The sequence below is a fragment of the Eulemur rufifrons genome, chromosome 4 (assembly GCF_041146395.1).
Source record: "Eulemur rufifrons isolate Redbay chromosome 4, OSU_ERuf_1, whole genome shotgun sequence".
In the NCBI taxonomy this organism is placed as follows: Eukaryota; Metazoa; Chordata; class Mammalia; order Primates; family Lemuridae; genus Eulemur; species Eulemur rufifrons.
Genome location: NC_090986.1, coordinates 41,279,588 through 41,297,119, shown reverse-complemented (window position 1 = coordinate 41,297,119; position 17,532 = coordinate 41,279,588). Strand labels below are relative to the sequence as shown.

Below are 17,532 nucleotides of genomic sequence, written 5' to 3'. Positions count from 1 at the left end.
GAAGTTAGCCACTGTAATGTGTATTTAACTGGATCTTCTGTGGATCATCTGTATTTTAAAATAGTTTGGGGTTATTCAGTATGAGTGAATAGACTGAGGATTGTGCATTGTTACCCTCAAGGTAAGAAATATTAGATATTAAAGATAAAAATGTCTTAATACCTTCATATAAATGGCATATAAATAAGTCAGTAATGGTTAAGTTATTTATAAAGTATTCTTAGAAAATTTCCTGAAGTCTCCTTATCATCTTGCTTTTCTTTTACTCCAAATTAAAGGTGTCACCAAAAGTGGAAATTGAACAATTTGGTGTCAGTGTTGAAGTTGTTTCCAAACCCTCCTAATGATGTAGCACTGCAAATCAAGAAACTCCTATTTTATTTCTAGCCAAAATCTCTTAGTCATGGCATTGGCACAAGTTTAGGAGAAATTCCAGGAGTTCCAAAACCTGCTTATTGTAAATTCTAAGGTGAACATTTATTTGCCAAATTTCAGCCTTGAGGGCAACTTTTTTTTTTTTGAACATTAATGAATTAGAATTGCTAAAGCAACGCTATAATTAACTTGTAGAGGTAAAAATAATTGATTGAGTATTCAAGTAGGATTATATCATACATGACAGTTTCATTCAGAAAAACTTGGAACATATCTCCTTAGGTATCTTTTGTTATGTAGAAATTGGAAAAGGAGGAGCAGAGGAGATTGGTAAGAAAGAGTCCAAGGTATAAAAGTGATATGAAGGCACTGGTCACTCGATTTATCTTAGGCCCACGACTGTCCCTCCCATTCTCAAAATATTTATAGAGCACCTACTGTGTGCCAGGCACTGATTCAGGAGCTTGGGACACAGCTGTAGACCAGGCAGAGAAAGTTTCTCCTTCATGGAGCTGATATTTTGTGGAGTAGGGGAGAGCACAGTCACTATATTGATAATATCCTGTCAGTTACCAGTAATTATAGTGAAGAAAATATAAGCTCAAAGAAATCAACAAGAAAAAAACCTCATCAAAAAATGAGCAAAAGACATGAACAAAAGTTTTTCAAAAGATAGACAAATAGCCAAAAAAATATGAAAAACTGTTCAACGTTACTAATCATCAGGGAAATGCAAGTTAAAACCATAATGAGATACCACCTTACCCCTGTCAAAATGGCCATTATCAATAAGTCAAAAAACAGTATATGTTGACACGTATCCAGAGAGAGAGGAATGCTTATGTGCTATTGATGGGACTGCAAATTAGTACAACCTCCATGGAAAACAGTATGGAGATTCCTCAAAGAAATAAATGTAGACTTACCATTCGATCCAGTAATCCCACCATTGAGTATCTACCCCAAAGAAAAGAAGTCATTTTATCCAAAAGACACTTGCACTCGAATGTTTATCACAGCACAATTCACAATCGCAAAGATGTGCAATCAACCTAAGTGCCCATGAATTCATGGGTGAATAGAGAAAATGTGTGTGTGTGCCCGCGCGCCTGCTTACACCATGGAGTACTACTCATCCATAGAAAGGAATGAAATAATGTCTTTTGCAGCAACTTGGATAGAACTGGAGACCGTTATCCTAAGTGAAGTATCTCAGGAATGGAAAAACAAACACCACGTGTTCTCATAAGTCATAGCTAAACAGTGGGTACACACAGGCACAAAGAGATGTAAAGGTAATTAGAAACTTAAGAAGAGGGGAGAGTGGGAGGGGGTGAGGGATAAAAACTTACCTGTTAGGTACAACTAACACTATTCTGCAGATGGGCACACTAAAAGCCCTGACTTAGGCATCATATGAGGTATCCATGTAACAAAAACCTTTGTGTCCCCTTAATATTTTGAAATAAAAAAAGAAAATGTTATATTGTGTACCTCATCAGTTATCAATAGTTACATTGAAAAAATGTGAATGGGTAAAGAATGATTGTGTGTAAAAGAAGCATTTTCGAGAGGGTGCTCATGGACATCTTATTTCCAAGTCGACATTTGATCAGGGACCTGAATGAAGTGAGGGGGAAGTGAGCCCTGGGAAGATCCAGGGGCAGGTGGGAGTTTTCCAGACAGAAGGAATAGGAGGATCAACAAGGAGGACTTTGGGTATGAACAGAGTGGGATGCAGAGGCAAGTGAGCGAGGCTGTAGAAGGCTCCAGGGGCTTTGGTGAGGAGACTGCATTTTACTCAAAGTATGTTGAGGAGCCACTGGGGACTTTTGAGAACAGTTTAATTTGGTTGCCTGTGTTCATGAGTGCACATATCTTAATATGCTAAAAGCCATTGAATTGTATGCTTTACATGAGTGAATACTATGGTAATAAAGCTGTTAAAATAATAAAAAAAAATCACTGGTTGCCTTGTGAAAAACAGACTGAAGGAAATCAAGAAGAGAAAGAAAGCCAGTTGAACAATTTCAGTAGTTGTGATGGTTAATTTTGTGTGTCAACTTGACTGGGCCATGGGGTGCCCAGATATTTAGCCATTGTTCTGGATGAAATTAACATTTGAATCTGTAGACTTAGTAAAGCAGATTGCCTTCCCCAGTGTGAGTGGGCACATCCAATCAGTTAAAGCCAGCCTTTTTGCTACTGAGAAGGAACTCTTCCCCCTGACTGAGCTGGGATATTGGTTAGTTCCTGCGTTGAGACTTGAGCTGAAAACATCAGCTCTCCTTGAGTCTTGAGTCTGCTGCCTTTCAGGAGCTCACACCGTTCTGCCAGCTCTTCTGACTCTCAGGTTTTCAGACATGGGAAGGAACTGTTACCATCAGCTCTTCTGGGTTTCCAGCTTGCTGACTGCAGATTTTGGGACTTCTCAAAAGATCTATTCTTTAAGATTTATTCCCCATAATAAATCTCTTTCTGTATGCATCCTGTTGGCTCTGTTTCTCTGGAGAACCTGACTAAGGTCGTCGTCCAGGCAAGTGGGAATGGTGGCAACAAGGGTCTTGGTGAGAAGTGGTCAAACTTTCCAAATGTTTAAAATCTGAGCCAACATTTATCTACCCTGAGATTTTTGATACAGTCTTCATCTCTGACTTCTCTTGATGAATCTGGCTACCATGGGCCTGCATTCCCCAGAGCAACCGTTTTGTAGGGTGTCCTGGAGACAGGATGGGCGTCTCTGGTGTCCTTAGTCTCTTGTCTCTCTGACATGCTCATCTTGTTCATTTGTATTTTATTCATTTATATTGCCAGATTCATTTATATCACCCCTTTTAGGCATCTCTCTTAATTGCCTTCAAGGTGTCTGTCATCATGACCTTGGTGTAGTCCAGATGGAGAAACGTGGGCCTGATAATACTGTCTGAAGGTGAAATCTTAAGTAGTTGAGCAAACATGCTCAATTTTAAGGAGCCATATGTTGAAATTCATGTAAACTTCAAGTGAGGTTTCTGGCAGCTTGCCTTAGGGATTTGTACTTGCCCTGTTTATATTGAAATCAAAAGGGTTGAAAACACAAGAAACATACTAAGTCCAATGTGTAGATGTTGAAGCATTAAGGTGTAGCTAATGTCCTGGATATCAGGATCTATATTTGACAGTGATCTGGATGGGCCTAAGTCTGCAAAAGGATATTTGTCAAGAATAAATTTCAACGGTATTTTGATTGGAAAAAATCACAGATGCAGAGTAGTTTTATATTGTTTACAAACCATCATATGTTTTTTTAAGCCTTTATCCATGACATCTCACTGACAGGATCCCAGGGTTTTCAGTTGAGGTTCTTCTATATTCAACTTATTTTTCTTCTACATTTGACTACCGTGTGGTCCATTAAACCTCACAGGTCATTTTCCTGTGGACTGCAATGTCAGTGTCACCTGGCTATTGCCACTGTACGTGATCTCAGTGGACAGTGTGTTACAGATGCCACAATAGAGTACTCACGGCCTGTAACAAGAGAAGTTAGGTGGGTTCTCCCCATGTACTGACCACTTACTATATGCTAGAAACTGTGCCAGTTGCATTACAAATTTTTTCTCTCTAAACTCTCAGAATAACCCTGTTATTCTCGTAAGATGAGCATTATTAGTGAGCCTTCGAGTGGTGATTAACTACACCTGAAATCCAGTATGGCGTTGCAGGTGCCTCATTCTAAAAGGGGAGGACGTGTCACACAGTGTGTCACCCAGGCACTTGTCTGTAAGGAGGTAGTTGTGGTAGGTGGAATAATGGCCCACAAAGATGTTCACGTTGTTATCCATGAAAACAGTGAGTACATTACAAGGCAAGGGAGAATGTGGTTGCAGGTGGGATTTAGGTCGTTAAACAGTTGACCTTGAGATGAGGAGAGTATCCTGGGTGATCCAGTGGGCCCAGTGTAATCACACATGTCCTTATGTCAGGAAGAGGGAGCGAGGAGAGAGAGAACTAGGCAGATGGCAGTGTGAGAAAGTCTTAGTCTGGCATTGCTGGTTTTGAGGGTGGAGGAATGGGGCTATGAACCACGGAATGCAGGTGGCCTCTGGAAGCTGGAAAAGTCAAGGAAACAGATTCTCTCCTGGAATGTAGCAGAAGGAACATAGCCCTGGTGACACCTTGGTTTTTTAGGCCAGTGAGGCTGATCATGGACTTCTGACCTCCAGAACTATTGGCCAATTTGTTATGGCAGCAATAGGAAACATCATGGTTAAGAGCACGGATTCAAGAGTCAAGCTGCTGGATTTGATTCCCAGCTCCACAGTTCAATGCGGGACCTTGGGCATGTCATGTAACTTCTTACGCCTTAGTTTTCTCATGAGCAACATGGGAACAATTATAAGACTTAACAAAGTGTTTCGGTGAGAACTTGAATAAGATAATGAGTGCAAAGTGCCTCAGTTGGCTACCTGGCATACAGTAAAACTCAGTGAATATTAACCTGGGAAAATGAACTACTCAATGGAGGGTCAGTTAGGATAATACGAGAACGGAGTCATGTTACATGAGGGATGAGGGTGCTGAAACAAGGGGCATCTGATGAGAAGATGTGAGGTTGGGGGGGGCGTGTGGAGTATGCGAGGCAGGAGAGCTGTCTGAGTCGCTGAGGGCTCTCCCGTGGGAGAAGGATAAGGTTTAGTTTGCATTATTAAGCAGGCAGATTTAGGATCAATGTTTTACCGTTACAGTGAGGGTATCTTTAGCCTGTCTTGACAGAGTAATGACTAAAAGTGAATCAGCTTCATAAAGCAGTGAGTCCCTGGGGCTGGAAAAGTTTAAACAAGGGGTGATGATCCAGACACATCATCTGTGAAAATGATCCCTAAGGGGGAGTGGGGGAGGCGACCCTGCAGGAGCTCCAGTTCCCAGCTGGCTCTAAAGTTTCACCACGTAGTTTTCCTTCGTTAAATATGCTTTCGTGCTTCGTAAAATATGCATTTTTGCATCCTTATGACATGTTTTCTTAAAGCAATTACTTGTTTTACTTTGGAACACAAAACGTGGATAATTTGAGGACTGAGCTTCTTAACCATCTATTGCAGCACTTTGTTTAAGGAGTAGGTGAGTTTTAGAATTACCTCATTTTTGATGCAAGGTTTAATTTGATGAATATTATGCAAGACTGCCACTTAATTCACGCTGCAGTTTGACAAAGCCTGTTATTGCTTTCTATAGTTAATTGTAGCCCGAGTTGATGAAACATTTCAGCTAGCACAGGGCACAAGCCCTCCTTCCCTTGACCTGTGGCTGCCCTCACTTGCCTTCTCAGCTCCGCCTCACTTGGTCTGGTTTTTGCTCTTGCTGTGCCAGGCAGCGCTGACGAAAAGTGAAATCACCACGCTGCTGGTATTCATTCCCGTGCGTTATCCCTGGGGCCCTCCCTGTCCTCCGCAACTCCTTTAAGCATTCCTAGTTGGTCCCTATCTCCACTTTCACATGTTACAAAACTTTGTTCTTCTCCTTGTCCTCAATTCCTTTGTTATCAGCAAATGGCTGAGCCTCTTTCTTTGTAAAGAAACTGGTACCCAAGGAAAATTTTTAAAGAACGGATGAGGCCAACTGCTTGTTTTCCTCACAATTAACTATAGAAGTTGGATCTCTAAATTTTTACCTATATATTATAGTCATGAAATGTAGGTGTTACTTGACAGATTACATTTATTATTAGCTACGCCATAAAGTAGAGGATGAATTCTCCAAAATAATAAATTAAAAAGAACACTGCCAGTTGATCAAATGGTGACTCAACTGCTTTCTTAATGGCAACTGTGTAATTAAAATGCAAATTTGGATATATGTTAGTCACCCTGCTGCTTAGAAGTTGCTTTAAAATAATTTTGAATGATCACAGTATATCATAACAATGGAACTCAAGTACTTTTGGTGATGGCCCAATGGTGAGCTCTGTAATCTCCAGGTGACTTGTGTGTACGCTAAAGAGAAACACTGTTTTAAGTCATAATTGATGAAAATATTTTTCTTTATTTGCCACTGCTTGTCTACAAAAACCTGAACCACCTGGGGGATCTTCTTAAAATGCAGATTGTGATTCAATAGGTCTAGGGTGGAGCTAGAGTCTTCATTTTTTTTTTTTTTTTTTTTTTCCTGAAACAGGGTTTTACTCTGTTGCCCAAGCTGGAGTGCAGTGGCCTCACCATAGCTCATGGCAACCTCCAATGCCTGGGCTCAAGCGATTCTCCTGCCTCAGCCTCCCAAGTAGCTGGAACTACAGGTGTGTGCCACCATGCCCAGCGCATTTTTCTATTTTTTTTTTTTTTTTTTTGGTGGAGATGGGTCTCGATCTTGCTCAGGCTAGTCTGGAACTCTTGGCCTCAAGCAATTCTCCCAAAGTGCTAGGATTACATGCATGAGCCACTGCCCTGGCCTAATTCTTCATTTCTAACGGGCTCCCAGGTGATCCCGATGCTGTTGGTCTGTGGACTACAGTTTGCATAGCAGGCAGCTCAGGCAGAACTTCTCCAGCTTGACTGAGCATCTACAGCACGTCCCCAAGAGGGACGACTGCCTGGCTTCCTCTTGGGATTCTGATGTTTGCCACCTCTTGATTGCTGGCACATACCTGTTAACATTTTTGGCACCGTCAGTTCCAGGACTAGAGGAAGCAAGGACTTCAGTGCCACCTCATAAATAGGAAAGGAATTGTGGTCCCTAAGTCTCTTGGCCTCAGGGATAAATTGATTTGCATCATCATGCTCAGGCTCAGAGGGATGAGATAGGTAGCTCTTTTTTTATTGAATAAAATCTTGGTTAAAGCAGGCAGGGACTCTGTCTGAGATGAGCAGGACAAAGCAATCATGAGCAGAGTATTTGGTTAATTGAGGGGGAAAACACTTCCAGGTGATGTCATTCTGGGAACTGTGGTTTAAGCTTTGTAAGGCCCTCAGTTCACAGTCCTGAGCACAGCTTCACTCCTTTTCAAAATTAGTTAGGATTTTGATCTTATTTAGGGCTTTTGTAATAAACTCTTTTATTAGCTTTGTCTCTATTTAAAGAACTCACTTTTCTTTACACTCAGGAAATTTTTGCAGAAATAGGTCTAACTGGTTTGATCTTATGAGTAGACATTTCCATATAGTTAAATTAAGATTCTTTGGCACTAATTATTCCCTCTACATGTTGGATGTCATCACACTTGAAATTTTATCATTAAGGATTTTTTTGGAGGGATCCTTTAAGTAAAAATGAAAGTGACTTTGGGCAGAGTAAGAACTGAGGGTGAAGTAGTATGCTTTAATGAGGAGTTAGACTTTTGCATAATAAAATGATTCAATGTATAAGAGAAAACTCTGGAGCATAATGTCATTTATGTAAATTAGACTTAAAAAGGACTTTTTAAAAAAAGAACATTTACATTTTTAAACACATTAGAGCAGGTACCTTTTAAAAATAACTTGCAGTGAAATTCACATAACATAAAATTAACCATTTTAAAGTGAACAGTGCAGTGGCATTAAGTACATTCACAATGTCGTGAAACCACTAAACATTTCCAACACTCCAAAGTCAAACCTTTTAACCATTAAGTGGTTTCTACACATTTCCTCCAGCCCCTGGCAACTACTAACTTGCATTCTGTCTCTGGATTTATCCATTCTGGATATTTCATGTAGGTAGGATATGTGACTTATGTGTTCTGGCTTCTTTCACTTAGCATAATGTTTTATAGCATGTATCAGTATTCCATTTCTTTTTATGGCTGAATCCTATTCCACTGTATGGATAGACCACAATTTGTTTATCCATTTATCTGTTAACATTTGAGCTGTTTCCACTTTTTGACTGTTGTGAAGAGTGCTACTGTTAGTGTGTATGTACATGTATGTGTTTGAGAATCTTTTTAATTCTTTAGGGTATGTACTTAGGGGAAGACACCTCTTTAATAGAGGGCAGTGGAAGCAAGTGAGGATGTGGGATGAGGAAGGAAATAGTAAAATAACTATATAAGAGCTCTAGAGCCCTTATATTGACTGATAGGAGCTTGCTAAAATAGAAATGACTAATTCAAATTTTAGGTTCCTGACATTCTTCCCTACCGCTTCCATCCTTGATAAAAGAGCAAGGAAATGTGCTCGAATGATATGAGAATATGTTACTGGTTAAGTGCTTTCGGAAGGATAATGAATTGAAAGGCTCTGAAGGGAGAGGTGTTAGCAAAGACCTAGCTTACCCGTGGGCCTAGTGTTAGAATATTCATGTTGGCCTCATGTTATCCCTTTCTAACTCTTTTCAGGATTTATAATGGAGATAGGAGTTGAGACTCTATCAAAATGTATAACTGTGTTTATGTTTAAAACTGGAAAATACTGGGAGGGGGTAGAATGTGACCCTGTATTTGGGGGTCAAGAAAATAAGAATAGCTTCTGTCCCTACCTCTCTTCCCTCCAGGGATGGAGCATCCTGACACTGGAGGGTCCAGGGGTGGTAGCTTTGGGAGGAGTGGTGGGAGGCTGGAGTAGGAGACTTGAGGAGGCTCTGGGTGATATTCAGATCATGTTTCAGATTTTGAGTGATCCCTGATCTATTGCCAGTGGCTGATCTTCACTGTCACTTATTTACTCCTTAGCCTCCTGGAATTTATGCCCACTAAATACACACTTCATCTGATTGCCAAATTAGTTTTCTTTGTTGTTGTTGGAGACAGAGTCTCAGTCTGTTGTCTGGCTAATTTTTAAATTTTATATAGAGACGAGGTCTTGCTATGTTGCTCAGGCTGTTCTAGAACTCCTGGCCTCAAACAATCCTCCTGCCTTGGCCTCCCAAAGTGCTGGGATTACAGGTGTGAGCCATGATGTAATTGTCAGATTATTTGGGTAATTTTCCTTATTGCAGTGTCTGCTTCTGCCTTCTTGAAATGGTCTCTTCCCTTGTTTTCCATGATACTATTCTCTTCTGCTTTTCCTTTTATTTCTCTGGATGCTGGATTTTTTTTACTTTCTTGACTCTTCTTTTCTTTAACTGCCCCTTTACTATTGGTAGTTGATTGTGAATCCTTTCTTTTTGCTTTTCCTAAGAGGGCTCATTGACATCCTTCATTCCAGCTACTACCAATGTGTGCTTGACTCCCCAAACCATATTTTAATATCAAATATTTCTTATGGGCTCTAAACCTAACTTATTATTAGCCAGATATCTAAAATTCAACATCTCTCTAAAGGTTTATTTTCTATTCCAAATTAATGACTGCTCTGTATTCTTTATTGTTAAAAGTATTATGATAGCCAGCTTCCAAAATGGTCCCATCAATTCTCATCTCTGATATTCACTCCCTTACAGCTAGCCATTGTACCCGATTAAGTAGGAGATTTAGTGAAGAGACGCCACTCTTCTAGTGAGGTGATTTCTAGAGTGTTGAACTGAAGTCTTGATGATTCTTGCTGATTACAGTAAAATGTGACAGGAGAATGTGAAGGATGGAGTAATGGTAAACTTGAGGGAAATGGGAGTTGATAGTTTTGAAAATTGTCAACCTCTTTAGTAAGTGAATGATGCTAGCATTGAGAAATGGTTTTCAGGCATAGCTTAAATCCAGAGCATTGGCAGGAAAACAAGGTCTAAAGATGAACTTGAGGGTGTGGTTGTAAAATTCTTTGAATTCTTAGAAAGATCCTAGGTGGTGCCTTGGAAATCTGTCCAGTCCAGCAGTGGAGCTTCTAAGAAGCTTGAGTGTGATGTTCTTCAGTCATCTCAGTAGAAGACCAAGGGTAGAAAAGGGCTTCTCTTGAAGAGATTTGTGGGTGGTGTTGTTGTCTAATGGAACGAACCCCAGTAAGATTCACGGAAGACCTGTAGTATCTTTGAGAGAATTGTATATGCAGAAACACCACCAGCTTAGACTAAAAGGGACAGAGAATTATGACACTGAGACCCCTTACTGCCCCCAAACTTCTATAGGTAGTGTAGGAAATGGATTAAGAAAGCTACACAGTTGCAAACATAGGCTACTTTTTAATGTAAAGGGAAGATGATTTTTAGGGTGGAACCAAGAATCCAGAGGGTGAAATCAAAAACCCTGAAGTATTCCCTGGCCTGGAATCCTATTGAAGGAATTGCCAGCCTGTGCTTTGCAGAATTTCAGAATTTCCATGGACCAGTGACTCACTCCTGTGTTCTTTTCATTTCTCCACACTTTGACCTGGAGTGTCTATGGTGATTACCTGTCCTACTGTTGTGTGTTGGGGGGGTGTGAAGGACCAGTAATTTGTCTCTTTGGTTAATTGGCATGCAAGTTGAGAGGAGTGGTACTCGAGGGCCACACATAAGGAATTACACCTGAGGAGCCTCACACACACCTGGTCTGACTTAGATGGTAGCCAATCCCCAAGAAAGCCCCAGTGAGCCTCACCTCCTGCTGCTTGTGTTCTGTGAGTCCTCTCTACACTGAATAGGGCTGACCTGTGTAACGAAGAGGACATCAAGGAGATGATGGAATGTGACTTCAGAAACTAGGTCATAAGACTTTGCAACTTCCATCTTGCTCTCTCTTGGATCGCTGGCTCTATCAAAGCAGCCCTTTGGAGATGTCCATTTGGTAAAGAACCAAGGCTTCCTGACAACAGCCAGCCCTGATTTGCCAACCAGATGAATGAGCCACCTTGGAAACTGCTCCTCCAAGCTCCAGGAAGGCCTTTGGATGACTGCAATCCTGGCTGACATCTGGACTACAACCCGATGAGTGGTTCCCAAGGCAGAGACATCCAGCTAAGGCCACTCCCGAATTACTGACCTTCGGAAACTATAAAATCATGAAAGTCTCTTGTCTTCAGCTGCTATATTTTGGGCAAATTTGCTATGCAGCAGTAGATAACTAATAGAGTCACCACAGTGAGTGAAAAGGAAGCCGGACAATCTGTAGACTTGCATGGCTCCTCTTCCTGCCTCACCTGTTAGTAAGTACTGCTGTTCCTGATCAGTTAGCTAACTGACTCCAGCTGCCTCCACCCCACACCTGTTAGGACTGCTTTATAATTCGTTCAAAGCTAAGGGGCGGAAAGGATGTTGGAGAAAATATGAAAATCTTAAGCCATCTAGTTTTCTTGTTTATATAGCATCTGCCTTTATTCATGGTCATAGGAAAATTTAAAGGTAAGAGGAGCTACTTTTAGGGTTCATTGTTTTTTTTTTGTTTGTTTGTTTTTGAGAAGCCATTTTTGGTTCTGAAGGCGTAGGGATTACAGATATTTAGAGCAGGATTTTGACATGAAGTATTTTATGTAAGTTGGGCCATGAAATATTTGTGTGATGGGTTGGGTCTAGAAGGTGGGGCTTCCCTCTTGGGAAGAGGAATGTTTGTTCTTGATAATGGGTTATAGATCCACAAACTGCTCATTTCACAGATGAAGAAAACAGAGCCAGAAAGCTTAACAATCTTTCCAAAGCCACATAATTGGTTAGCAAGGCTAACTTGGAGTCCTGGCTCCCAGTCCAATTAGATAAGATTTATTTTAGTTGGCCCTTTATTTTTACTCTTATTTTTGCTAGTTTTAAGTGAAAATGATTTTATTAAATGAGGACTAAATGTTTACTGCTGGGTGTGGCTTCTTGATGTTTCAACAGACATGAAAATCTTATAATTTTCTATATCCCCTTAGGCAACTCTCTGCCTGAGTCCTTTGAAATTGCAAACAATGAATTACCAGTGGGCTCAAGTCCAGTGAGCATGATTTCAGTTGCAGTTCTGATCTTAGTACAACCTGTTCCAGCTGCATAGGCCGTGTGTGACTGTGCTTACTAAGTTCTTCTGTTTTAAACCTGAGCATCACTGAACTGTTTAAAAGATACTCTAATTTTTTGGGTTAAAATAAGGACTTTAATACTAGAATTTAATCATATTAATTATATTTAATTATATTTTTCTTGAACTTTGTCACCAATTAAGTATACTCACTTTAGATTTTAAGTGGTTTCTTTCTAAATACTTAAAGTGGTTTCTGAGCAGTGTGTGGCTTTATTTATCCTTATCAACCTGTACATATTTGTCAGACAGATGAATGCAGTTATGTTTGTATCACATATGTGTGGAATTGTTTTGTCTTTCAGTCCAGTAAATTTACTTTTAGTTTAACTTTGTTTTAATATTTTAGAATACTTTAAACATTCAGAACCAAATTTAATTGGTGGGAAGACTTCTAATGATTTGTTTTCCCTTTTTGGACATGAGATTTGCTTCCCGTAGAAATTAGGGTATTGATTCACCAAACCAGTTGTTCTTGTCTGCTTCTCAGAGGGCCGGTTTTAGAACCATTAATTTGTATCATTCGATAATTACAGATAGTATAGTTTTTAGAAACTGTGAGCTTAACAAAATTATCACTTTCTGTTCCTCCTGGAATTTTGCCAGTAAATTATTTCTTCATTTTCTGCATGAAGTCAAAATCAAACACCTCTCATTGAGCTGCTCAATTTTTGACTTACAAATTTCTTTAATCTTCGAGGGATCTTATTTAAAATAATTCATGACTTTCAGCTTCTAGTCACATAGTTCACACCACCTTTTTTGCTGATAGTAGCCCGGAATAACCTCCCACCTCTACAAATAGTGGCTTTTTTTTTTTTTTATGTCCCTTTCCCTAGCAATCAGTGTTGCTTTTCTCTTGCCACACCTTCTCTTGCACTTTCCCTAAATCCCCTCACTCTCCAAGAACCCACGCTGTTGAATTTAGCCTCTTTATCTTTGTTTCCTTAAATCATTTCCTCCTGTTTTGCAATACCACCTGACTTTTCTTCCTGTGGGAGTGATTGCCTTTCTCCAAGTGGCAGGTTGTCTTCTGGTCTGTGACAGTCAGCTCTGAGGGAGGGACGGGAGGTTCCAGGGAGACACTGGAGGCTCACACCACAGCGGTGGCATTGCCAGCAGGCTTCGGTGGACCGATGTGTGTTGGCATGCTGGGAGGCCGTCCCTTTACCTAAGAGCAATAACAAAGCGAGTGTGGAGCTCGTGTGGGATCGGCACAAGCTCAGCCCCATAAAGTGTTCTCTTTTCTCAGAGTAGTAAAGATGAAGCCTGAGCTAATTTTGGTAACCAAATAAATGTACGACTCTGAAATGTAGCTGACTGTAAAACAGAATATATTGTAATCTGTGTTTGTGCAGCAGTTTACATTAATGAAAAGCATTGGTTTGTGAATGGAGGATTTTGGTTTTGAAATCAGATACGAGCACAGCCTTGGAGGTAGGGGATAGATTTTCATTTTTTGGAAGCAGCTCTTGAGGCAGGTGCAGGGTGAGTAATGTGCCACACAGCGCAGTTCAGCCAATGAGCACCGGGCTTCTCAGTCCTATGGTATAGTTTCCCTGTCTGTCAAGAGCTGGCCCAGCAAACAAACCCGGATTCCAGGTGTGGTATTCCACAGTCGTTCTGTAATTTGTAATCATAGAAACAGAATGTTCCTCCTCTCATTTCTTCCCTGCCAACAGTTTCTGGGTGGGTGAATGTCAGTAGCTGGAGTTATTTTTAAAGAGGAGAGGAGAGGTGAGGCTTGTCGTGCGAAGCTGGGAAGAGGGCGTTTGTTTGCAGAGCAGCGCTGACATCAAAGTGTAGATTACTGCTCAGTGGCTGGGCACTTGTCCTGTAACAGGTAATGTTTAACGTGCCAGTCACAAAGATCACAGAAACAGCGTAGCCCGGGCATCAGATAGCACTAGCGTTCATGCTCTGAAAGCCTGAAAGGCTATATGTGCCCCGTGTATTTTTTTTCAAATATGCATATGCACTGGTCTTGCTGCCGCTTCTTTTGCTGACTGTAATTGGACTTTGAAACTGTGAAGTTATAAAAATTTGTAACCTTTGAGAGAGAGCTCGGCTAAGCAATCACTTTCCACTTCTTTTCACAGGATAATATAAACGTTTTTTTGAAAGCTTGTGAACAGATTGGATTGAAAGAAGCCCAGCTTTTTCATCCTGGGGATCTACAGGACTTATCAAATCGAGTCACTGTCAAGTAAGTTTCACTGGTTTGTTAGATAATACATATTTAAATTTAGGACTGGTAGCTTAAGAGAAAAGAATTGCTGAGAGTTCATGATTACAGAAAAATGGTTCCTTTCTCTGTATCTTCCTCTGTTTTCATACCAAAATAGACTATTTAAGAAATGGCTTAGGGACTGTGATTGGTAACATGGCATGGTCTTATTGTAAATCTTCATGCTGACCAAAATGGTAGCGTTTATATTTTAATGCTTGCCCAACCTGGTAGTGTTTGGTTGCTAATGGTGAGGATACTCATTATACTTCTGAAGTCAATTTAGAGATTATATTATAGCTTACAGAGTAAAAATAATTATTTTTAGATAGTTTTTAGATGTATTTGGAGTTAAAACAATATTAGCATAAAAATTAGAGCAGGACAGTAGTGGTAAAAGAGACTTTCTTAATTGGCAGGCAGCAGTGCTTGGGACCTACAAGGCCAAGACCTTGTTAGCTGTGGCTGATTTTTAAACATGAACTGTTTTTCACTATTAATAGTATGGATGAGAAAGTGAAAGTGGGGATGAGCACATACATGTATGTGAGTATACTGTTAGATTTTAGGTGGAAAATAGTGTTCCTTTGTGAGTGTATGATTTCAGGAAATCTGGTTTAAGCTCTTGTGAGATTTTTTTTTCCTATAAATCTAATTTACTTCCAGGAAGTCAGTAATAAATTTGTGTTATCAGATAAAGGTGACAACAAAATTAATTTTGTAATAACTACTTCCTTGTCATCATGGCTCTTAAACCCAATTAATATTTTTCCAACGAGAAAATAAACACTTTGTTTTATCTATGGAAATAATGGAAATGGAAGTATCAGTTTCTACCAGTTCGAAGATTTAGTTTACACAGTTAATATCCCTATGTAGTAGTTTTAATAGTTATTAAAAAATTGACTCTCTTAAATATGGTCAATTTTTTCCTGAAGAAAAACAGCCATTTATATAAATATCTTTAGTGTACATTGTCTTATCAGTACAACCTAACAACTCTGGTGGAATTAGTCTTTTAAAGTCTAACTATATATTTTTAAATGAACAAACTGTTGGTAACATATCTGCTTCTAGTTCTGTTGAATACGTTTTCTAAACTCCATGATATGTGCGTGGTAGGGATGAGTCTATCAGCATTTCTGATTAATTAAAAGGTAGTTTCAAGATCCTAAGTTTCGTAGACAAAATGAAATATTTACTTCTATAGTAGGTGAGGTCGTGTTTAATTTTCATGAAAAATAAATATTTGGATGCATTTGTTTTATTTTTTATTATCAACATATTCTTTCATAAGACCTAGCTGATGGGAAAAGAAACTTTAGACTTGAAAGTCTTCTTTTTCTTAAGTTGTTGATGTCTATTAAGAGTAAATGTGTTTCGCCCTTAAAATCATACTGTTTTGAAACTCAGTAACCTATACTTGAGTAGGCTAAGAACTAGGTGAAACATGTTCGTTGGCTCCTAATTCCGAGAGTGATATGAACAAAGCTTGCCTGGAGCCTGTTTCATGAGTTGTCGGGTCTAAAATGTTTAAGACAAATTAGCATCTGGGCTCAGCGTTCAGTGAAATTAAATTACTGACAAACTGAAACTGGGAGGTCACGTAGTTATAGCTGTAGTAAGAAGTATGCAGAACAACTTGTTTCAGTGGAAACCACAAGTCTGTCAAAGCAAGGTGTGCCTAAGTAGTATCTGCGAGAATGCTTGAGTGAGAACGTTGACTTTGCTTAAGAACATTTCCCCTGAGAATTCTATCTTGTTGGACCAAAAAACAAAGGGGGCCATCTGGGTCTGCCCCGTGAAAGTGCTAGAGCCTCCCAGATGAGACGTGGGAGCTGGCAAATGACTTCTTTAAAAATGTTGGCCAAGCTCTTTTGCCCTGAGATAGGATTTTTATTAAAAGAAGCAGGTTTCAAGGAAAGCAAATTATTGATTACTAAATAAAAATGCACTTCTTGATCTTTTTTTCTTTTTTAAATATATAATGTGGAGATTCCTATAGGTCAAAATTCTGTCCTATCATTATCGTAGATTACAGGACTTGGTGTAGGTTAGACCAGTGGTTTTCAGTTGAGGACAGGTTTGCCTCCCAGGATGGTTGGCCATGTCTGGAGATACTGTTGGTTGTCATGGCTGCGGCGGGGATGATCCAGGCATCCGATGGGTCAGATGTGCTGCTGAATACCCTTTAATGCAGCCCCCACAACAAAGAATTTTCCTACTCCAAATATTAATAGTATTGGGTTCAGAAATTCTGGCTTAGATTTAGAATTTTCCTTATTCTCTCTCTGCCAGCAAAATAGTCATGTGGAAATGAAGGATTCTGACAGACACTTTCGACATTTTGCTAAAATGTAACTTTTTATTTACTGACATATAATTCATACATTTCAGTGTTAGTGTGTTTGTCTAATGGAAAGGCTCCTTGTAATTTGTCTGAAAGTGTGGTAATATGTGAGTACTTTGAGATTATTTTGCACATAGGTATATATTAAATTTAACAAAAGAGTGGCAAACTATCTGGTTATTTTAAATGCTCTGTCATAACTCAGCTATTCAGACGGCATCTAATAGGGCATAGACCTGTCGTTGGCCTTTGTTACAAGTACAGTCTAACCATGACAGAGAGCAAATAGGAAGGGGCAGTTTATAGCTTCAGTGTTGGCGAGTGTGAGGTGCTTTTTGTTAGTGGATTGCAGTGAGAAATATATAGTTGGCATATGGAACTGAGGAGAATTTGTGTGTGTTTGTGTATATATATGTTGAAAATGGGGCCGGGCGCGGTGGCTCACGCCTGTAATCCTAGCACTCTGGGAGGCCGAGGTGGGCGGATCGTTTGAGCTCAGGAGTTCGAGACCAGCCTGAGCAAGAGCGAGACCCCACCTCTACTAAAAAATAGAAAGAAATTATATGGACAGCTAAAAATATATATAGAAAAAATTAGCCGGGCATGGTGGCGCATGCCTGTAGTCCCAGCTACTCGGGAGGCTGAGACAGGAGGATCGCTTGAGCTCAGGAGTTTGAGGTTGCTGTGAGCTAGGCTGACGCCACGGCACTCACTCTAGCCTGGGCAACAGAGTGAGACTCTGTCTCAAAAAAAAAAAAAAAAAAAGAAAATGAGTGGCAGGAGCAGAAG

At 39.9% G+C, this 17,532-nt stretch overlaps 1 protein-coding gene across 6 annotated transcripts in view; it reads left to right on the top strand.

Annotated features, from left to right (window-relative positions):
* The window catches only part of LMO7 (LIM domain 7), a 194,396-nt gene that overhangs the window by 87,340 nt on the left and 89,524 nt on the right, over positions 1-17,532 (top strand). For 2 of the 6 annotated variants that reach the window (XM_069467668.1, XM_069467667.1), the window contains exons 1-2: positions 13,776-14,009; positions 14,266-14,372. Coding sequence is in view for 2 of the 6 variants with exons in the window: in XM_069467663.1 (XP_069323764.1) it covers positions 14,266-14,372 (107 nt within the window). In the remaining 4 variants the exon portion in view is untranslated. Of the gene's footprint in view, positions 1-13,760; positions 14,373-17,532 lie in introns of those variants that run through there. The other 4 variants (XM_069467663.1, XM_069467669.1, XM_069467664.1 and 1 more) reach the window with 3 other exon arrangements.